The following is a 22,726-nucleotide window of genomic DNA, read 5'->3' as shown; positions in this document are numbered from 1 at the left end:
AACCTTGTTATCATCACCCTCAATGTAGGTCACTCATGAGACATTTAACTGATCGGGCAATCATAATAACACAACATAAGTGAGTGGGGGGCTCTCTCTCCATTTAGAGGAGGTAACTTCGTGTCAGTCCCAGAAATGTGGAAAACAGATGACTGTGGGTAGATGGGATCAATGCTGCTGCTGCATGTGCGTGGCATAAAACTAACTCCACGTCAAGTCTAAAAGGAAATCATGGGACAAAAGTAACCATCCATCCAATTATTATTATTATTATTATTATTATTATTACACTACACTACAGAGCCACATGTCTCCGACTCAAACAGATACACATCAGCGGTGTAAAATGCGCTGACTGACTGGATCATACCTTGGTTGTCCTCGTCCATGATTGCAGCCTATAAATTAGGATCCCCCAAAATCGATCACAGAAACTTCGGCCGTGTGATAAAACGCAATTAATAGCGAATTCGCGTCCTAATTTCCAGTGCGCATTTGGTGCACAGGTTGTCTTCTTATAGGCAATGCTGTGGCCATTGACACCTCACATTTGCGAGGCAGCCCCTGCGCTTCCCGTCCGTCAGTGAGTGGTGCGTTCAGGGACAGCAGCAGCAGCAGCAGCAGGAGCAGCAGCGGTGTCTTTTTGCCCACAGCAGCACAGCGCGTTATCGTTATCCCTCCAAATACGCCTTCACTCCACTAGTGTCGGGAGAATAGTTGATACGGATGCGTCAAGTTAACCAGCACCCAGCCGCAACAAGTCAGGATCTGAGGTCACCCGGTCTTCACAATAAAAGAGTGGCGCTCGTTCATAAAACAACGAGCTTTATTGTGAAAGTCACAACAGGAAGAGTTCGTTTGCAGAGTTGAACAGATGCGGTTCATCAGATCTCAGCTGCGCGTCAGCATCACTCACGTGATTCCAGTCAATAGTGAGATTATGTCTAAAACATCTCTACATATTATTAGAGTATTTCTCAGGAATTTATTGCTGATTGAGAAAATACCAAAATGAACTATATGTAAAATCATTTCTGAATATATCCCTGCTGATGGAAAGTACATTTACACAAATATAGTCATTTACACTTATGTTGTTGTTCATGTTGCTGCTGTTTGCTTGTTTTTGAAACAGTTTATTTAATAAAACCAACAAATACATTATGACACAGTTTATCAACTGCGACATTAAAGTGACTCCTACATGCAGTGTACTACAACTATGTTTACCTTTACTAATATTAATGCACTTTTACTCAAGCAAAATTTAAATGACCTTTCTTTGCACCTATTCACAATAACACAACTTCTTCCACCATTTTTCATTTCATGTATAATTTGGTTTAAACACAAGCACTGTGTGTAAGCAGTGTCTATGCTTACACAGGAAACCATCCAAAACCATAAAGTGAAAAAGTGATAAAGTAAAAACTCTCCATTCAAATTTCAGGAAAAAGTAAAGAAACATAATTGTAAATGTATTTTTATTATATGTAAAAGTAACCATTAAGTAAATGGCCCCAGTGTTAAACAATTTTGCAGTATATTATTCTGTATTTCTCAATGCTTAATATTTAATGTCAGTATTTTATAAGATTAATATGTAAATTCTATTTCAAATTTAAAAAATAAAGTAATTAACTAACTGTAAAATAAAAAAGTCCAATGTTACATGTTGTGTGGTAGAAATAAGTAGCAGAAAGTGCTAAAACTAAATTCTCTATAATCATGTGCAGTATTTTATGCAGTTTTTAGTATCATTTGTTACTATTTTCGTCCAATGATGAGCTTTACCCCATGCAGGGGAGTCTTATATAAGCTGGGAGAGCAACCAGGTTAGGAAACAGTCAAAAGGAGAATACACACACACACACACACACACACACACACACACAGAGCTTGTTTCCACAACACACGTGTTTTCAATTACAGCATTCCTGCCTCCACAGAGAAGGAGGGGGGTCTCACTTCCTGTGTGCATTACTCCAATGGTCAAGCACGAACAGATGTTTTAATGTATTCATTCATTTGTTTATTCATGGGTGTCTCTTTTGGACAAATGTTTCATTCTCAGTCCTCTGTCTAAACAAAGTGACATCCTCCAGACATAACACAAATAGTTGTCTTGACTTTTTCATGCCGTTGTGAGGTTAAGACTATTTTTGTGCTTGACTGAGATCTAAATGATCGAAACATTGCCCAGTTATAATCATTAAAACACTGTGGGAGCAGAATGCGAACTGTCTCCTCTTTGCCGGGAAGATCTGTTACATACAAAACTGATTGACACAGAGCAAAAGTAGACACTGAATGCTTAAATGAGTAATTTTCTGTAAATTCACATGAAATCCACTGAACCCCTTCTCACTTCAGCACAAACCAGTCTGGTGCAGTTTGGTGCCAAATGACAATACACTGCCCTAAGTTCAGAGGTAGGTGTGAATATTAGGGAAACGTGCATCCAGACAGTGTTTGTTTTCTCTGCACTCTGGCACGACTCGTGGGCTATGATGACCTAACCATGTGTTTTAAAGGAAACTAAATCCTTAAACATGTGTGGCACTTTAAAAAAAAAAGAAAAGAAAAAGGAAAGTGAAAAAATATGTTTTATTTCTTTGTTTGAATTCTTTGTGAGCTTTAATCTGAAGGCAAGTTGAAAGAGATTAAATTAGAAGTGTTTGTGAGTAGTAGTGGTTTCGTGGAAAAAGACTGTTTTCTCTCCGGTCCCTCTGGTTATGATCTTTTGCATTGATGCAAATGAGTTAGCAAACAGGGATTTTTTCAATATTTTGTGTGTTAGAAGTGTAAAATATGTTATATGCATAATGTTGGTGACATTATTAAACAAACATAGTGTCACTGTTCTTTTAATGTCGGTGCTGGACGTGGTCAAGCAGAACATCCTTAGTGAGAGTCAGAGTAAGTGCCAATAAAAGCAAGTGCACACACTTACTACACTCTATTCCACATAAATGTAATGCTAGTGTGTTTATGAGTCATTAGAAAAACCTCTGAGTGTGGCCCAGATATCGCTGGTAATGAGGGGGAATGGGAGCATGCAGATGAAGTATGTAGAGCTTTAAAATCAACAAAATATCAATTTGCTCCTGCCATGTTGGGCTAAACTGGACTCTTTCATCTCCACGCTACAGGACAAAGCCCTTAAATTCACCATAAAGTAGAAGTTTGTGGCTTGAAGTGAGCGTGTTTGTGGTCTTCAGTGCTGTGTGACTCCGTCTCACGCTGGTGAGGGTGCGTACCCCCAGGGAGTCGCACGTCTGGCACATTAGGCCAAGCATCCTGGAAAACGTCTGTGCTACTCCTGACCGACTTCACGTGACCTGATTGAGCAGTCAGAGAACTTCATATGCTCGAGTCACTGCGTTAAAGCCCGCAGCGATGCCCTCCACCCCCACCTACATATGAGCAGGCAGCGAGAAGAGCACTTCCAAATTTAAATTAAGGGAGATAAGCTGTGGTTTGAACTTTATGAACTGCAGGAGCCTGATGTTATTTAGGGTATTTCACAGCAGAAATTAAGTTGATTAAGTCAGTTTAGTTTAGTTCTGTGACTGATGTAGATAAAGGAACTTAATGCTGATCGGTAGGTCACCCTTCTCTCTGCTGATGATGCTGTTTTCCTCTAATGTCTATATACCTCAAACCCTGACCTTGCCAGTCCTAAACCAGGGGATGTGATGGGGCTTCACACCTCCTTCCGGTTCTGAAGGGCGATGAGGTTAATCTATGGGTGATGGTGTGTGTGTTATAGAGGTCACAGGAAGCACAGTGCGACAGGATTTCCTTCTTCCGTCACTTTGGTTTTATATCCAACTCTGCATCTCGTCCACTTATTTCCTGCCATCATTTGATCGAAGGGCAAAGTACATTTTCTGAATCCAAGGACGCATATGAGTGGAGCCTTTATTTGGAGACTGTTTACTCAGCACAAAGGCAGCAGTGTCTGAGACTATGAACGTAAAGCTGTGTGTGTGTGTGTGTGTGTGTGTGTGTGTGTGTGTGTGTGTGTGTGTGTGTGTGTGTGTGTGTGTGTGTGTGTGTGTGTGTGTGTGTGAGTTTGTCCCCATTTAAAGTACAATCCTGCTAGACCTGCTGTGGTTACATAACACATAATAAAGGTTATTCCTCATAGGAATTAAACTACTGAGTATATAGTTCATGTTTAAACATTACAAAAAGGTTTTATATCCCATAAACTCATTTATAAAATGAACAAACGCACTTAAATGAAGCGATTAAATTAAATTGTGTGATTAGGATACAGTAAAATAGCACATAAGATAAGTGACATGATGCTTAAGAAGCATCTGTGCTTATTTGTGAAGCATCAAAAGTTGAACTGAGATCCTTTAATACCACTCTGCAAATAAAGTCAAATGCATTTGACAGTTTAAACAAGATAAATTCTTTTTTAGCTACCAGAGGATAAAATGTGAATAGGTCAAAAGAAGCTTAATATAAAGCTGCACTTATTTGCCAAATAACTGCAGGAGTCTGTGAAATTACAGAAGAAAAGTTCACATTAAATCAACAGAAAAATGTCAGACTGACACCACCTAAATTAAGCACATATGCTCTTTTGCTTGTATGACCTATTTTAGTCCCACAATGTGACTACAGCAAATAAAACACCACCAATCTCCCACCTCCTCCTCCTCCTCCTCACGTTTTCCACTTCTTCTCCTCCTCCTCCCCCTCTCCTCCTCTCCTCTGATTCAGATTTAAGGTCAGCTCGGAGCTCATCTCAGCACCAGATCTCTTTTTTCTTTTGCATATGTCTCTCATGCCCAGTCAAAAGCACTTAAACTGAAGGTATAACTCCATTATTATTGGACCCTCTATTCAAATAACCACAAAGAGGATGTGATACGCGAGTTTGGACTCACTTCAGTTCCACTGAAACCTCAAACTGAGAGTCAGAGAGATCAGTATAAATCACAGTTTAAAGACTAATGCATCAGATTTAAAATCTTGCGGATTATTATTTGATTACATTTAGCATCAGTAATCCGTGCTCTGTGCTTAATGCATGACACTTATAAATGTCTGTCACTGTCAGTCATGGTGATGACCATCATGCGACAATAGAAATCTGTTTGTTGAGTGAATTATCATTTGACACACTGGGAGTCACAGTGTATGATGTTTGTTCTTGGTTTGGGATTTTTGTTTCAGCTTTTGTGAAGTAAAAAATCTTTGTATGGTGTAGGAGCTGATTCCAAACAACATGTGACATTTAGTTTGCTACAACTTAGGCCCTGTTTCCTGTTTGGCAGTCAAGCACAAAGTTGATGGCGTACATATAAACAGTTTGGATTTTCAAAATGAAGTCTGACAGACCATGATCTAAAGGTTCAAATATGTGCTGTGAATAATTGCATTATGATTGGTTAAACTTGAGAAACTGAGAAAATATTGTCAGTGGATTAAAGCCATAGCGGTTAAAATAAATAACAGAAATGATTTTTGAGCATAGAAAAGTGTTTCTTTCTTTGCCACGAACTGCAGCTCAGGTGTTAAAAAATAGAGCAGCAAGCAACAAACAAGACATTAACAAAAAAAAAACTTTCTTAAACAGTGGTTTAGCTGGTTCGTAGCTCTTACGGCTCCTCTTTGTACTAATGTCTGTAGCTGGAGGCAGCAGTTTGCTTAGCTTAGCATTAAGACTGGAAACAGGGAAACAGCTGGCAGGGCTCTGTCTAAAGTAATAAAATCCACCTACCAGCTCTTATAAATCTCTCTGACAGATCATATCTCCTGCAAAAACGTCAGCACTTGAGCCTCCATAAAACAGCACATTGTCATCTTTACACTTCTACTTTCATATGGATTCTGTTTTCTTTTGACAGAGTGACGCGAGTTTCCTCCTGTTTCCAGTCTTTATGCTAAGCTATGCTAACAGTTACCTGCTCTACCTACACTACATATTTAGCATTCAGAAACTCAATAGGATGTTTTTCAATTACAATTCAGACGAAAAACTGAAAGTGACAACAGCAACAACAAAAATTGCTGCTCAAATCCACACTCAGTTTACTATCAATGATAAAACTAACTTCTCTAAGATCCCACAGAGTAAAAATGAAACTCATCTGTTCTTAAACACATTGTCCAATAAGGCTACACATCAACTCTCAAGATCCCACACAGATAAACTGTTCAGAGCTTATGTACAGAATTAGATTTTGCATTAAATACACTGCATTCCAGTTTTAATTGAATCCCTGCTATTTCCATTTGCAGCATTATCGCTCTTTCACACTCACTCAAATGAAACACATGTGAGCTGCTGCAGATGCCAAAGGCTAAAACTCTATAATCTTTATTCCAGAAACCCATTTTTTGAGGGTAAAAATGGTGGTTGGCAAAAACAGAGTAAAGATACCGACTTATCCTTCATCTATAGATCTCTTTCTCTGCCAGTCCTCTATGATAACCCTATTAAAATATTTTCCTTTGGCAAATCCCTCACAAATAAATCCTCTTTTTTCCAGAAAAGGGGGGCAGGCAGGAAGGGTTGTCTGTCGCATGGAGAAATATAGTTGCCTTGGCAACCCCTGATGGTTTTACGCTGCAGCCTGGCATCAGAGTGACTGGTTAGGATAAGTTTGCTGGGGACATTTTGTATTGAGTGGGGGTGTCAGCTGTTGGAAATCTACTTAAAAGAAATGCACGTTCAGAATATGTGCCAAATGGGTCAGCTGGCTAAATTTCATTCATTACAAGCGCTCTCTACTAACACAGAAATTGATCACAGAAGATTTGAATTAATGTAGATGAGAAGAGGAAGACTCACATAGATCTTTTGGTGCAAGATGAATTCATGCTTCCTGTCCAAAAGTAAGCTCATTATAGGCACATTTTAAGTATCAAACAACATATAACTGTGTAGAACAGATCAGTTGTGACAAACAAAACATCAGAATCTGTTTTACGTTGAAATGTGCTTGTTCTGCCACAGAGACAAATAGTTCTTGTTGTGGTAAAGCTTCATTAACTGTGTAATTTATCCACTGTGTCAGCAGGTAAAGGGAGGGAGATCCAGTACTGTGATTAGCTGCTTCCCCTGTGTGGACAAATACAGTATTACAGCTCAATTATACTTATCCATTACAGGAACTTAATGAGAGGAACTGAACTTTATCCTACTTTGTTCTTGTTCTTCTTGTATTTCCACTTCTACTGGGTGGTAAAAATGCTTGTGCAGCTGTTGCCTGGGATTAATTAAAAGTAAATGCTGTCTTCTGTCACGCATTAGCATAACAAGCACAGAGTGAAGACACACACAGGTACTGTCCGTGTGTACACAACACCAGAGAAGAGGGAAGAGTTGTGAAGTAAACCAGAACCAGATCACCCACCCTACATTGTCAAGTAATGGGCACTTCAGGAAGCTCCAGTTTATGGTTCAGTAAAGTTTTTGCAATCAAAAAAACAAAAATATCACAGTAGGTAAAACACTTTGGCTTCTGCCTACGCAATATCTGTAAGGTGATGGTTTATTGTTAATTAACATTACTGATGAAACCTGTGTTTGTTTTTACTATGACAAGTCAAAACATCTTCTCAAGGAGCTCTATAAGAAACCATAACTGAAACCACACTTTACTTATATCTGTTGATATCTGAATTAAGTTACAGATGCTTCAATAAAAGTAGATGTTGCTGACTATAAACTTTGTATTTAATAACAGTATTTAAAGGTAGTTTTTGTTTCTAACAATAACCTAAAATCTTAACATCACTTTTACCGTGTACTGTATTGATTTATAAAGATTACAGAACGAGTGTCATGATAAAACATATATTTTAAATTCATTTGGTTCTTGTTTCTCTTTTTTAATTTCTATATGGGACCAGAGAAGGGGGGAAGCAGGAGGGAAGGGGTTTGTCGCATTTTGTTGTTGTTGCTGTATGTTGTTTGAACATAAACTAGGGAATGGAAGTGTCATTAACATGCAAAGGGAAAGTTAATAAAAAGACAATTTAACGAAGAATAACAAACAAGGCTGAGCATAGCGATTTCATTAATTTATTATTTCCCAGATTCAACCATCCTGAACCTCGGTTCTGTGACTGGCTTCCACGCACACACTTATCATACAAGTAAACAAAAACAGCTAAAAAAAAAAAAAAAAAAAAAAAAATCACCAACAGTGAGTGTGTACAAACACTAAGAACATGTGGTGACTTCCTTTCAGACTGCAATCACAGACTGTAAACTTCCAGAAGAGCAGTGTGTTTTACAGGTAGCTGTTTTCCTATAACAAATCTCTGCAGAACAACCATGTACCATTTATATAGCTAACCTCAAATAAAGTGTCCCAACCACAGAGGACTAAAAACATGCCTGTTTATGTCGTGCGGTATAGATATTTACTTCATTAAAGTGAAATTGTTCCAGTTTTTCTAAAATTTTTTACACAGTGCACGTAATAAACATACATGTCCAGACATTCATCTGATTTCCTGCTCAAACCCACGCCACAGTCCCTGATAAGCAGAGAGAAAAGGCTGTGTCCAAATCCGCACTTCATCCAGCACAGTCTTCACAGACAGGACGAGCAGCTCCTCAATCTCCGGCGAAAAGTTAAATGTGTGATTGTGAAACATCTTTTCCCCCCACTTTCATATTTCACTGCTCACCGCGGCTCATTTGTCGCAGACATCACTGCAGGACACGAGGCAGCGACGAGGTCCGACTACAACCACCAGTCGTGTCACTCTGTTGAACCATCACACCAGTTTGCAAAATGAAGAGTCGTCTTCCTTCACATTGCTGTGCAGTGTCAGCTGATTTTTTTTAGAGGGCTGATACATGGCATTGCTGTTTCAAATCCAAATCTAGGCACGGGCTATTGATCAGTGGATTTCAATGTGTACCTGTGAATGAATGAGAAAGCTGTTAGGCAAGACACAAGACAAAATAAATGGATAGGACGCATAGGTATGTTGATTCAAAAGTCAAAAATGAACCTGCATGAAAAGCGGATGAACTGTGTGTTGAGGCTGTGCTATGCTCGGTGAACTTCTTAGAGATGTATGAATATGACCAATTAGTAACAATAAATTGCTTCGCTTTAAAATGACATAGAAACTATCCCATTCCACACTTGGTTCACCAGTGTGTATAATAAAATAACATTTACAAATCTACTGGATCCACATCAACACATTTTTTTAATGACCCCGGGTTTAAATAATAACAATTATGTTATTATTATCAGTAATGTTAGTGCAAATAGTAGAATCAGGTCACAGTTTAAAGCAAAACAAGACTAGAAACTGCAGCTACTGAACTGGATATTTAAAAAAAATAATAAAATTAAAATAAAAGTTACAACTTCCATGAAGATAGTAGCTTATATTAAACTGCATTAAATTGCTAAACTGACAACAGAATTTTAATTTCACATGTTTATATTGATATGAGTTCAGACAACATAAGTAAATGAGTTAATCAATTAGTTAATAACTAATGTTAGCTCAGCACAAAGAGCCTCAAACAGGCGACGTAACGCTCGTTCGTTAGCTTAACCGTTAGCTTACAGGTTGAACCGAGGGGTAAAGAAAATGTTTAAATCCTTACCTGTAATCTCACATTAAACATCATCGACGCTACAAGGTAGAAATAAGGGAATCTGATTCGCAGTCGCCATGCGAGATCAAAAAATATCAACAAAGTCCTCGTCAAGCCTTTGGAAAACACTCCGTAAGTCCGACCAGCGGAGCCCGAGAATCGGAGCACCAAGTGAGTCAGATCCGCCATAAAGGCGAAGTCTGTGCCGCTAGTTAGAGAGAAAACGGTTATATAGTGCGTGGCTGTTCATATTCCTATCGCCGGCTGACTCCAAGCTTCATTTTCACATTGGACGGTGGTGTTGACGGAGCTGCTCCACCCCGACAGCTTCCCCACCGAGCCCTGTTTTGGTCAACGGGAGGTCCGATATCGGTGTGACACACGGATGTTGGGAGACTGGCTGAGGGTACTGTGTGCCCCTGGTTCTGACTCTTAGGTGGCCTCGAAAACAAAAAAGCAACAAAAAAAGACAAGCTTCTTATATTATACTGGCATATAAAAAGAGAGTACCAAAATAAGTAACATGAAAATAAATTATAATATGTACATTTACTGTATTCAACTTTTTGTTGTGATACCACATGTATATAATTCTTGCAGTTGCGTCCAGTGAAATGAGGTGTACAAAGAAAGATGCCTTGAAGTTTGCAACTAATAATTATTTTCATTTAAGTTATTTTTATTGTGTTGTTTTTACTACTAATTATAGAAATACTGTACTTGCCAAAGTGTAATTTGATGTGTTCAAATTTGTTGACCAAAAGTCCAAGATATTGAATTAATGAATAGTCACATTTTTAAAGCTGGGGTCAGAGAACATTTGGCTATTTGATAGTTTGTTTGTTAATCAAACTCTGAATGCAGTACAAATTCATCATCCTCTGCGACATTCAACCAAAACCTAATTGTTCTCAATCAGAATCAGAATAAGCTTTATTGACCAAAAATATAATATTTGTGCATATATATATATATATGCACAATATATTTTTGGAATATATATATATATATAGGGAATTTGACTCACTAACAAGAACAATAAGAAAAGAGTTTCACATTGATACACACAAAAATGAACAAAGCAGAGTAAAGATTACTGCAATTATATGCAAAGATGGAGGTGAAAGAAGTGCAGAGGTAGGGTTGTTTGTGAATGATAATTAGACAGGTAGCTTAATAATGACATTATAAACAATAAGCAGATTTGGGTGGACCCACGGCATATATAGTTTGTATGTGATTGTTCAAATATTTATGAAATATAAAGTTGTTGCACAATTTTGCTAGCTATTTCACTGAGATTTGGTACTCCATGACTGTTTAACCATTTACCTCAGTAACAGTGTGTGGGAAGAAACTGTTCTTGTGTCTCGTTGTCCTGGCATAAAGTGTTCCAACACGTCGATCAGGAAGAAAAAGTTGGAACAGTTTGTGACCATGGTCTGCAGTGATTTGCTCTGCTTTCACTGCTTGGAGTTGCTCAGGTGTTAGGTGGGTTGATGCCGATGATCTGTTCTGCAACAGTGACTGCGTGTTGTTGTTTTGTGTCTGAACCAAACCAGACAGTGAATAAAGACATAAATGTTAGTTTCCTAAAAGAGCAAGACACCACAGTTTTAGCAAGTGTTTTAGAAAGCAGTTAGCAGCAGCCACACTGCACTGACAGTTTTATTCAGTTGATGGCATATGTTATCAGTGAGGAAAAAAAGAAAATATCATCAAAATTAAGTCAACATTTGAGTCTGAGCACGCAGCCTGTAAGGCATAGGCGAGGGAACAGTCAACACGTAGGCTCGCTAAGCTGACGTCATTTCCGTACTCGTTGTCACACCCTAAACAGTCCGCCTCATTCATTATTTTTAGTTATTATTTTAAATGGCGTCAGATTTATCTTTTAAACTATTAACCTATAGATATATGTGTCTGGTTACATCACCAGTATTTAGAACATTTTGCCAGCTGCTTTTCGGAGGGCGTCTCAGCTGATCCAAGGTGCTGTGGGCGTATTAACCGCAGTGAACCGGATGCACCATCTGGTGGTGGTGGCTAGCTTCATTTTTTTTCCTCAGGGGTGGTGGCCGCTGTTTTGCTTCATAGCTTCCCGATCTGCCCACGAAAGCATGGGAATGTTGCGAGGGAATCTGTGACTAAACTAGTGTTAAAGTGCTAAATAAGTTTCTGTAAGTTTCCTACGAGGTGTTCCGCATCCCGGGAGCTCCGCTGTGAATTAAAACGCCGATTGAGAGACGCTGTTGGGACATTTCACCAGCGAGCAATTCCGGACAAAGGAAAAGAGACTTGTGAGCTAACGTTAGCTAGCTCCCGGAGCTAACTTAGCATTCCTCTAGCTGCGGCGCAATGCAGGCCATAAAGTGTGTCGTTGTCGGAGACGGGTAAGTTTATAAAGTTGACTATTACTTTGTGCATCCCTAATAAGTGATTAAATAAAACAACGACGTGTGTTGTTAGCTGAAAACACTGTCACCGGACTGACGTTAGCTAACATTAAAGCCTTTTACTTCAAAATTTCCCAAACGGGTGACGTTAAAGTTAAAGCTAGTTACCAACTACTTGTTTATGTTAGTGCACATATGCCTTTGTTAGTAACTAGCTATTAATCATGTTGTATAAAGTATAACTGAGGTTTGTAGGATGTGGAAGATTGGCTAATGTTTCTCTTGTGTTATCACAGTTTTCCTCATTCTTTAGTGACTCAGACATCATTAAGTAGTTCACCGATCACTCTGTTCCAATTTAAATTACAGTTTGGCCACTAATGTCACATCATTTGAGAAATAATACGAGTTAAACTCCTTTGTTTGTGTGTGTAATTTCATTGGTGTCGGCTGCTGTGTAATGCGCTGTTATGCTACACATGCAGCGTGTTTTCAGCTGCATTAAAAGACAATTTAAAGGTTATGTCTGCAGCAGACAAACACCAATAGATCTTTAGAAAACGAGCTAGAACTGATTTTAGGATGTGTAACAATATGTGGGAGGTATACACTCATAGTGTCTTGCTCAGGGTGTGGTGGATACCACAGCAGCAGAGTCACTGATGGGCCCATGACCGGGCTTAATTTGTTGTTTTCGATTTGACTAAGAGGAACCTTGCAGTAGCTGGTGATCATACCATAGTTTCATATTTGGTAAATGTTTATGTGACGCTAAACAGTCTTTTTTTATTCCTTTGGAGTATTGTTTGGAGAAAACATTAGGCCTACATATGTCAGCTTGGCCTTGGTAAACTTGTGATGAATGAAAAACCCATAACGGCTTTTGCAAGACAAACAGCAAACACTAAAGTATATCTTTCTCCGCTTCTCCCTTCCAGAGCTGTGGGTAAGACCTGCCTGCTCATCAGCTACACCACCAATGCCTTTCCTGGAGAGTACATCCCCACAGTGTGAGTATCTGAGACTGCAACAGCCCAGCGTGAATGACTCTTTATGTCCATTTTATTTAATTTGTCGATCAACACTAGGAGGCCGTGATTTCTCTCCACTCTTGTGTCCTATAGAGTCACTTTGTAATTAAGGGGAACTCTTATGCTTTAGTTGCTTTTTTAGACTGAACGGGTTACAATCACTGCTGTGGTCTGGAACTAAGATTTAGAGAAATTGATGTTATGGGAAGTGAAAACCTGCAGCCTATCTGATTCTAGACCAGCGGTGGCAACTATGCTGCTCTGTATTATTGTCTGTGTGGTGTGGATTGGCTCAACACGCAGTTAATAACCACTTTCGGTTCAGCAGAACCAGATTTAATAGTTGAATGTTGATTTTCATGAGCGAGCTGTAGACGCAAAGGGCACATAAGTTTGATTTAAGAGCTTGTTTTCTGCTTCTGCTTTTTCTGCTTTTCCATTGACTGTTTATGTTAGTGTGAACATTTTAAGTTTATATTAAGGTTGATTGTTTGGGCTCATTCTTACATATTTACTTTCAGGTTTGACAACTACTCTGCCAATGTTATGGTGGATGGGAAGCCAGTGAACCTGGGTCTTTGGGATACAGCAGGACAAGAAGATTATGACAGACTCCGCCCACTTTCCTACCCACAGACGGTAAAAATAAAAAATAAAAACCAAAAGATTGAACAATGCCATATTGTATTTCACTTATTATTACTCTGTTTAACTTGTGGTATTTGCCGTCAAGTATGTTTTGAAGCCGGCAGTGCCTTGACGTAATCTACACAGAAAGTTTGGGTACCTAGAACGAACAAGGAAGTTGAAGGGAAAGAAAGTCACCACACCTTGGGCCAGCATGAATGCAGGAGATTTTTTTCCATACTCTTCTTGGCAGGATGTGATTGTTATGTGTATTGTTTTCTCTTTTTTTTCCCCAGGATGTGTTTCTCATCTGCTTTTCGCTTGTCAGTCCTGCCTCATTTGAAAACGTCCGTGCCAAGGTGAGTTGATGCAATGTCTGCATGTGAAAGACTCTGTGTGGATCAATTTTAGGAGCATGGGGAGTGGAATGGGGGGTGATTTTGATGAGCGTATAGTTTGATTTTTCATTATTAGCATATTTTAATGCATTTATTTGTTTGGTTGAGTTGAACCTAGTTGAAATAATACAATCATCATTTCTGCAGAGTCACTGTGTGTCACATAAAGGTGACACAGCACAAGCACAGAGTAACATGTTGTGTTTAATTACTTGGTTTGCTTCATGGAAAGTAGATATAAGAAACCATTGCTACCCAATTTCTCCACACTTTTGAAACAGGAATTTGAAAACTTCAGGGAGAAAGTTGACCTCTGTTAAAACAGATGACTTTCCCAGCTGCACACTCATTTTGCTGAAGTGTTTTCTACCTTGACAGTGATTGGTTCAGTATAGCCAGCATTTACCCTCTTAGGCTGGATTCACACAGACATTTGCCCTGTGTTAAAACAACACAAGGGGCCGTGTTGGTGGGGGTCTGTTGGTTTATGTACTAGTGAGACAGTGAAATGCAATCCGGGAAGACCAGATGCAAGAACAAGTTTATGCATTTAATGTTTATTAGACATTAAATTGCAGTACATTACACATTAGTACGGTACCTAATAGTCAGGATTTCACGACCCTTGAACGTTATTCCAGCTGATTTTATTTTATTATATTAACAACATATCTTATGACTCTTGTCCCTTCATGTATCTGAATGAGGTTTCTTGTTATGTTGAACCCACAAGTAATTATCACCTTACTATATTGCACACTGTCCTATTGTAGCCTTATTTTTAGCCTGATTCCAGCAGGTTTGAAGCTGCTCCCAGCATAGAGACTAGCTGTTGAACCAGCAGGAGCATTTCACAGCTAAAGAGTCAGACACATGCTTCAGAATGTTCCTTTGCACCAGCTAAATGTTTACCACCATATCAACTTAAAAATTGATAATACCTTCCTTATAGAGTTTGTTGCTCTGCCCCTGAATGGTGGTTTAACTGAACTGTTTTCCTTGTTCCAACCCCACACTTGTTTCATTCACTAGCTTGATATTTGCTCACCTGTAGCGGAGTTAAATACAATAACATGTTCTTTAAAAGTATCATATTCAGGATAACATGCAGGTGTGAAAAGGTAAACCTCTTTGCATTCAAAAACAATGTTCTCTGTGCAGTGGTACCCTGAGGTGAGACACCATTGTCCCAACACTCCAATCATCCTGGTCGGCACCAAGCTGGATCTGAGAGATGACAAGGACACCATGGAGAAGCTGAAGGAGAAGAAACTCTCTCCGATTACTTATCCCCAGGGACTGGCAATGGCCAAAGAGATTGGTAACGCTTCTCAACTTTAGCTTACAGAGTCTTGGTGGTTGTTTTTTCAAATATTTAAATACAACCAATTAAAAGAAAAATACAAACCCAGTGTTTTTTTCTGTGCTATCCCCTCAGGTTCCGTCAAGTACTTGGAGTGCTCAGCCCTGACTCAGCGTGGCCTTAAAACTGTGTTTGATGAGGCCATCCGGGCTGTCCTCTGCCCTCCACCTGTCAAAAAGAAGGGGAAGAAGTGCACTCTCCTCTAAGACTTCCTCCACTGGAACGGCTACAAGGGAACATGGTCGCTAGTGGTGAGGGTGGCTAAAGACACAGGAGAAACACACCAGTATACACGTAAAAACATTGTACTTCAGATTCTTTCCTTCCATCAGTGTAGCTACAGGAGTTCTACAAACGGTTTCCTTGAAAATTTGACAAAGGGTCAGCTTTAGGCAAAGAGGTCAGATGATTATAGGCCCTATTTTTTTCCTAACACTGATACTGTATGAGACTATGAAATTCTTGAGGCCTTCTGAAACAGATTGGATGTTTTGTAAAATGGACCGTGGAATGTTTTCAATTTGTTCTTCCATCGGTTGTCCACCTTTTATTGTTTACAGTCTTGGTTGTTGTTTTGAGTGGAAGAAATATTGCCAAATACATTCTACACACATACTGTATTTTAGCTGAAAAGAAAACCATTGTGTCAAATATTTAAAACGTCAAAATACAGCGGAAAACCTGCTGTTGTGTTGCTGTTTGTTCAACTCAGACCCCAATGGCATTTTATTCATTTCAGTTTCATTTTACAGTTATGTGTCACCACACTGTTGACAAGGAACTTGAAGTAACCATATGTGATTTTTGCCTCAAATGACTGTTTGTGTACCGCAATCTCAGCAGTTAGTTGTCAGTCCTAGCATGTGATTCATTTTAATTCACTCGCATGGATCAAATGATGCTTGAGATGTTCTTAAAATTCAGACTGGGTCTAGGTCTGGTAACACAAACAGTTCTATAAAATGCAGAAAAATCAAAACTATCCAGTATTTTATGTGTTTGACGCCAATTGGACCTGTCAAGTTTGTGGTTTTTTTTTCCTCTTTCCAATATTTCCTTAGAAGTGTCTCAACTGTATACCTGCCCCGGAGTGCAACGTGGAAAACTTTATTAGATATCGGATTAGAACTGTTTAGGTGTTTTGGTGGCTGGGATCAAGAGCACCTTTAATGCTCTGTGGGCATTTATCAGAAACCTTTTGTGCAGCACATTAGATTTTTTTTATAATAGCATCACTACTGGCTAAGCAATGTCACCAAGAAGAGCATTCATGCCTGCTAATAACAGTAACAAAGCTACTGTCGGTTATGGTGTAGTATACAGTGTACTCATCTTTTTTGTTATAATCATGTGATTGACTATTTTGTATCTTTCTTCACAGAAGTTACGCTCCACTCACTGTATTGTAAAACTAACACTATGAATATTCTTTGTTTATTACCTCTACAATAACATTAACATTACCTTAATCTCCCTACAAGCCTAGCTTTTTGTAATTAATGCTGATAGCATGTATGTGCAACATATACTGAAAACTAAGATTCAAATTGCTACAGTTTATATTTTTTTTGCCTATTTACAAAATGTATTTGAACTACTAGATCAGGGGTTAAGTACATGTTGCTCATCTGTATTGTATTCAGACTCAAGCTGTGCTTTAAATCAAGCCAATGTTGTGACTCTTTAGTTTTATGGATGAAAGCTATTGTCACTTTTTGAAAAATCCAATAAATTCCAGAAAAACTATTTGGCCTCTTTGTTCAACGATGCATCACACCAAACTGAACATTATAGGTTTTTGTACTATTGACCTGAAAACATTAAATTACAGTTACAGTACACTTGTCAACCTGACAGCTCTGAATAAAGACAACATAATAGTAAGCCAAATGTTATACAAAGAAAAGACTTGTACAAAGTTTTGTGGTGTGTACCCAAAGAGCTTTGATGGGGGGGAAATAAACATTTCAAATATTTTTTATTACATGTCAACACAATTGACAATTCATAAACCCACAAGGTTTCATAAAACATTTGGCACAGAATGTAAATCTGAAATCAATCAATTAACTTAATCCTCCACATATTTCACATTCTTTGTGATGTTTATGCCTTTTTCATCTTCAGTAACTCACTGGTTTCATTCAAACACCAACGTCAGTCTTGTTAAAGTGGTTCAGGAATCAACAAATCGTAACAATGTCCCTGAAGTTGTAGGTATGCTGTAAGGAAAACAACAGTTACTTCAAAATTAAAGATGTAACAAACATTGTAGGATATCTAAAGGGCCTGAGGTGAGTATTATTTGATTCAGTCACTGGTAAACACATGTTAAAATCTGACTGGCTTGTTTGTAAAGATTTTAGAGTGAGAATTCAGTTTTATGATTGAGTAATTGAGGGGCTAACAGAAAACCCCTCAATTAGTGAGCTGACAAAACCATAAATCAGAGCAGCTGCACTAAGTACCTGTCCTTTTATTTTGACAGAGGACTAAACTCAAACAATTACCTCTCTACCAGCTCTGCTCCAACAATGTCGTGGACGTGGTATTTCATGTGGAATTTAACTTGTGAAGTTGTTCGCCGACCCTCTAGTTCTGCTTTTAAGACTTCACCATATTTAGACTTCTTCACCATGGCGAGAACTGCTTTACGACCTAAATAAGAAAGGCGATGCGAGGGTTAAAAACAAACAGTACCCCAGTTAGCAAGGTGCTGTCAAAAATCTTGTGAAATTGAAAGAATTACATGTGACATAAATAAGGCAGAGTATTGTTGAGACTTTCCCAGACGCTCACCTTGTATAAAGTACTTTGTGAATTTGCCAGAGTTGGGAATAGACAGCCACCAGCTGCCTGCGTCCCTCACAGTCAGGACCCCTGACTTTACTAGTTGCCTGGATGGTGAGAAAATATAGCATGTGCTGAGCTTTTTGGCAAATCTCAGATCAAGCTTGTGATAATAAATTATAAAAAAATAACAAGATAAAGGAGTTCCTTTCTTACGTTATCTCAGAATCAGTGAAGAAGAACTCCTTGAGCATCTTGTCTTTACTAAAGCTCAGGTCTGTGCTAGAAGACAACACTTTCTCCAGGAACTTCTCCACTGTTGCTTGTGTCGCCTTTCCCTCCACTCCAGACAGCACTTTGGCTTTGTAGTCGGAAGTGAAAACCAGCCCGAAAGCCTCTGCATCAAACCCAAGCTGAAACATCAGCAGTTCTCCTTGTTCCCGCAGTTTATTCTGTGAACCAAAAGAATGGTTGTGGGTTGAATCACCACATTTAGACAGAATTATACAATCTTTCTGAGACATGAAGAGCCTTCTTACCACTTCCTTATCCACCAGAGTCTTGTCACTGTGCATACTGTAAAGTTGGTGTTTAAGAACTATTTGGGGCAACGTGTCATTGAAGATCTTTCTGGGGAAGAGTGTCATGAGATATTCCAAGGTGGATTTGATGTCAGTAGGTCCTTTGAGAAGAAGATATTATTGTTATATGACTTTGAAATAATTCAATAAGATATCAGTACTTAATTTTTAGTTTTTAACATCCACGCCTACCATTCTCCTCACAGACAGCTCCAAACTTCTCTGGCCCATTTTTTCTTTTCTTCACTGTGAAAGTGTCTAAAATTAGAGCTCGTTTCCTGTTCATAGCTGGAAGAGAAGTGATAGTACAGAAAACATGACTTGCAGAATGAATCCCACCAGCTCATCACGGAAACAACACAACACAACTCTTTGCATGATAATAAAGACTAAAAGACAACATAACTGACATGTTGATATGGATAAATCGTTGTAATAATTTATATACAATTCATTGCCACTCTTTTTTTTGCATTTTGTATTAAAAAACCTAAACTGTCCGACCTCCTTTAAATATCTCCTTTTATAAAAAGTAGCGTTTCCCAGTGACAGTGGTTAAATTTAGCTAGCTAACTAACGCTAGCTAACAATTATATCCCCAACAGAAATATGGCTAAGCATTTTGAAGATACCAACTAGATTATTTATTAAAGGCAAAGTATAGTTCTTAGAAAACTCAGGCAGGCTGTCATTTTAACTTGGGGAGGGGGGAACAGTCGACACGAATCACCACATCAAACATTTTTTTCTTGTTAGCCAAGCTAGAAGGGTTAGCTAATGCTACGTGGACAGTAACGTTACAGCCAACTCAATAAAACTTAACCAGTCAAACGAGTTGAAACTCTTACCTGGTGGACGTTAATATCACAAATATTGCTATTCACATTGTACTGATCCTTTTTAACAACACACAACATCCACAGCTGTTGGGAATAACTTAAAATCTGTTCTTTACAGGTTTATTTACAGGAAGTGCCACAGCCACCGCCGAGCGGATTGGATGATAAAGATCAACACCGGAAGTAACGTTGAATTAGGTGTTAGCCTACGATGCTAACTAGTTAGCTCACTAGGTAGACAAACAAACAAACGCTTTTTATATATGTTTTCTCTCATTCTTTATCACTTATCGAGTTTGTTTGAGCAAAGAAGGATAGTGCGATGGTTTTACACAAACTACTGTTCATTAGTGTGACTTAATCTGCATTAGGAGACATTTAACGTTAGCTTAAGTTAGCTGTCTATGTCGTGTCTGCTTGCTCAGGTAGGCTCTCATTTATTTAAGTTAGTAGTGATTTAGCTAATAATCGCTATTTTAAAGTATTTTTGTAATGACAATAAGCACATATTTCTAAAGTAAAGAGTTATATTTAGAAGCTTTATTAACGGATTAACGCTGCACGTATGTTTATTGATATCCATGCATGTACAATAAAGATCTCAACATATGCGTTGACACATGTTTACAGATGTTACGAGGTGATGGTTCAGTTATGGTGCAATTCATTACACAAACTGAACTGGTATTTGAAGGAAAATGTAAATGTCGCAGCAGAGTATAACATACTGAATCTTCTTTGAAATTAATACACTACATCTGAAAAAAAGGCATAAAAACTGATTATATACAATGCACAGTGCTAGTAGTAACTACAAGTTAGCATACAATAAAATGAGGAGGTCGGAAGTTACAAACATTACATAGAAAGGAATGTATTTACGTAGTAATCTTAGAAGCATAAAGCACTTAATTAAAGCAGTACTATCAGTATTTGCATTGCCTCACATGCAACCACACTACTAAGATTAAGACAGATTGTTTTGTCTTTCCTTCAGAGAGAGTAAAACTGTCAAACATCTAAGTGATCAGTAGTGTCATTCATTTGTCTCATTGCCCATCTGTCCACTAGCCCGCAATGGACCACCACAGATCCCGCAACCCCAACTCCAGTTACCACAACCAGCAACCCGCGCACAAAAGAGAAAGAGATGCCAGTGGAAGGAATCTGAGTGACAATAAACGCTTCAGACCAAACCACCACCACCAGTATGACTCTCGGTCAACTCAGGGGCAAAATCCTCTCACCTCTCAGAGTTTGAACACCAGACGGGAGCTTTATGAAAGAGACTTTCCCGTGTACAAACAGCCCGTTGAAGTAGGATGTTTTTCCTTGGACTCAGAGCGTAGATTCTTTAATGACAGCAGACAGATGAGATACTATGTGGAACCTGACAGAAATCCTTATTTTGACCTGAGAGATGGATACAAGGACCGCTTTATAAAGAGAGACGACAGTGTGAAGGAGAAGCTGGACCACATCCTACGGTGGATTGTAGCCAACAGATCAAAACTAAACTCAAGGGCTGCAACATCCTCATCATTGTAAGTGTTATTTTTTATTTACCTGTTTTAATTCACCACATCTGTTTCTGTTGAACACACATTCTTTGATCAACCTCTGCTCCTTCCAGTGCTTTCGATGTCGACTTTGTGACATGGCGAGGACATCTGACCAAGCTGCTGACCACTCCCTATGAGACACGGGAGGGCTGGTTGCTGGCGGTCACCAGGTTTAGAGGCACACTTTACATGAGTGAACTGGAAACGGAAGCTGCACGGAGGGAACGTGAGAACCGCACTGAGAGGCATGAAGAGATGATGTACTGGGGATACAAGTTTGAGCAATACACATGTGCAGGTAGGTTTATGCAAGGCATAGAGTAATTTCCTTTTTCTTTCAAGCTACATTACTAATCAGATTATTGAAAATACCAGTTTTGACTTAGTTTACTTCATTTTTGTCCATGCCTGTAGATAACATCCACAGCTTACCTGACTCGGGCGGAGTGGTTAACACTAACGAGGCCTTCTGCACTGTGGTGCAGACTAGGCTCGCAGATCACAGACTTTTGTTTTCTGGTGAGGTGGACTGTCGGGATAAAGACCCCGGTGCTCCAGCTCCTCCTACATGCTACATGGAGCTGAAGACATCTGCAGAGATCTGCACACCCAAACAGCGCAGCAACTTCCACAGGTAGAACAGCAAAACATCACATTAGCATTTTTCATGATGCTATCTGCTGGATGTTGCCTACTCTCATCTGTTGTAAAGTTTTTAAATCTTTGTGATCCTTAGGTTCAAATTGCTCAAATGGTGGGCACAGTCGTTTCTTCCCGGTGTCCCTCGTGTTGTAGCAGGCTTTCGAGACCACGAAGGAGTGGTAGTTTCTGTGGAGACTTTTCACATATCTAAGATTTCACATCTCATCAAGGTACAGTGTAAATGTTTGCTCTGTGTCATTAAATGTAAAAAATTGTAAGGCAATTTATTTAGATCTGTTTTAGCTACACGTGCTGTTGCTGGACAGACTACCATTCACCATACAAAATATATATATTAATTTGTTTTCCCTCTGAACAGAATGAATACAACTGCTGGAAGCCAACAGTCTGCATGAACTTTTGCTGTGACTTCCTGTCGTTTGTGAAGCGTGTGGCTACTGAGGAAAATCCCAGGTGAATTTCAGTGATCCAAGCAATACTGTACTAAGTAAATTGTTAAATGCAGTTTCTTCTTGGCACTGTGTTGATGTTATTATTGCATCCCTTCCAGTGTGGTTTACCTGTTCTCGTGGGAGCCCCACAGAGATGTGACCTACTCCATCCACAGGGACTCCCAGTATTCATTTCTGCCACAATGGTACATCGAAGAGATGAGCAGTAATGAAGACTCACATCATCAGCCCTGATTTAAAACTAAGACAGGGTTAATGGGGACAGTCACTATACTATAGAGCTCGTTTTGATGGTTCTTTGCCAAATAATGTGTTCAAACATTAACTTGACATCTTGAATGATGTCACTGAACAGTCTGAAGGGATTTTTTTTAAATACATTTTTCATCAGCTGAGGCATGTTGAAATAAAACAATAATTACA

General features: G+C 38.9%; 5 protein-coding genes across 5 annotated transcripts in view; 2 read left to right on the top strand and 3 right to left on the bottom strand.

The window, feature by feature from the left end:
* cyth3b (cytohesin 3b) overlaps positions 1-700 on the bottom strand; it is a 29,584-nt gene extending 28,884 nt beyond the window's left edge. The window contains exon 1 of the mRNA XM_026361466.1: positions 371-700. Within this exon, the coding sequence (XP_026217251.1) occupies positions 371-389 (19 nt within the window). The 5' untranslated portion in view covers positions 390-700. The remainder of the gene's footprint in view (positions 1-370) is intronic.
* Positions 701-9,598: 8,898 nt separating this feature from the next.
* LOC113172479 (small integral membrane protein 10-like protein 2A) lies at positions 9,599-10,002 on the bottom strand. Its single transcript, XM_026375501.1, has one exon. It carries the CDS (start codon positions 9,788-9,790, stop codon positions 9,599-9,601), a length of 192 nt encoding a protein of 63 aa, XP_026231286.1. The 5' UTR covers positions 9,791-10,002.
* A 1,654-nt stretch (positions 10,003-11,656) lies between these two features.
* Positions 11,657-17,162, top strand: LOC113158536 (ras-related C3 botulinum toxin substrate 1). The gene is made up of 6 exons (XM_026354503.1): positions 11,657-11,994; positions 12,936-13,007; positions 13,550-13,667; positions 13,952-14,014; positions 15,215-15,374; positions 15,492-17,162. The coding sequence occupies exons 1-6, from the start codon at positions 11,960-11,962 to the stop codon at positions 15,620-15,622; spliced, it is 579 nt and encodes a 192-aa protein (XP_026210288.1). The 5' UTR covers positions 11,657-11,959; the 3' UTR covers positions 15,623-17,162.
* A 213-nt stretch (positions 17,163-17,375) lies between these two features.
* Positions 17,376-19,781, bottom strand: LOC113155978 (serine/threonine-protein kinase 19). Its single transcript, XM_026350748.1, has 7 exons — positions 19,636-19,781; positions 18,980-19,075; positions 18,746-18,888; positions 18,423-18,658; positions 18,216-18,313; positions 17,927-18,074; positions 17,376-17,638 (listed from the first exon to the last, which is right to left on the bottom strand). Exons 2-7 carry the CDS (start codon positions 19,071-19,073, stop codon positions 17,593-17,595), a joined length of 765 nt encoding a protein of 254 aa, XP_026206533.1. The 5' UTR covers positions 19,074-19,075; positions 19,636-19,781; the 3' UTR covers positions 17,376-17,592.
* Positions 19,782-19,824: 43 nt separating this feature from the next.
* dxo (decapping exoribonuclease) lies at positions 19,825-22,726 on the top strand. Its single transcript, XM_026350713.1, has 7 exons — positions 19,825-20,051; positions 20,698-21,170; positions 21,260-21,486; positions 21,603-21,822; positions 21,925-22,060; positions 22,210-22,304; positions 22,402-22,726. The coding sequence occupies exons 1-7, from the start codon at positions 20,031-20,033 to the stop codon at positions 22,535-22,537; spliced, it is 1,308 nt and encodes a 435-aa protein (XP_026206498.1). The 5' UTR covers positions 19,825-20,030; the 3' UTR covers positions 22,538-22,726.

Source organism: Anabas testudineus, chromosome 8, assembly GCF_900324465.2.
Source record: "Anabas testudineus chromosome 8, fAnaTes1.2, whole genome shotgun sequence".
Taxonomy (NCBI): domain Eukaryota; kingdom Metazoa; phylum Chordata; class Actinopteri; order Anabantiformes; family Anabantidae; genus Anabas; species Anabas testudineus.
The sequence above is the reverse complement of the archived record's forward strand: the minus strand, read 5'-3'. Positions and strand labels throughout refer to the sequence as shown.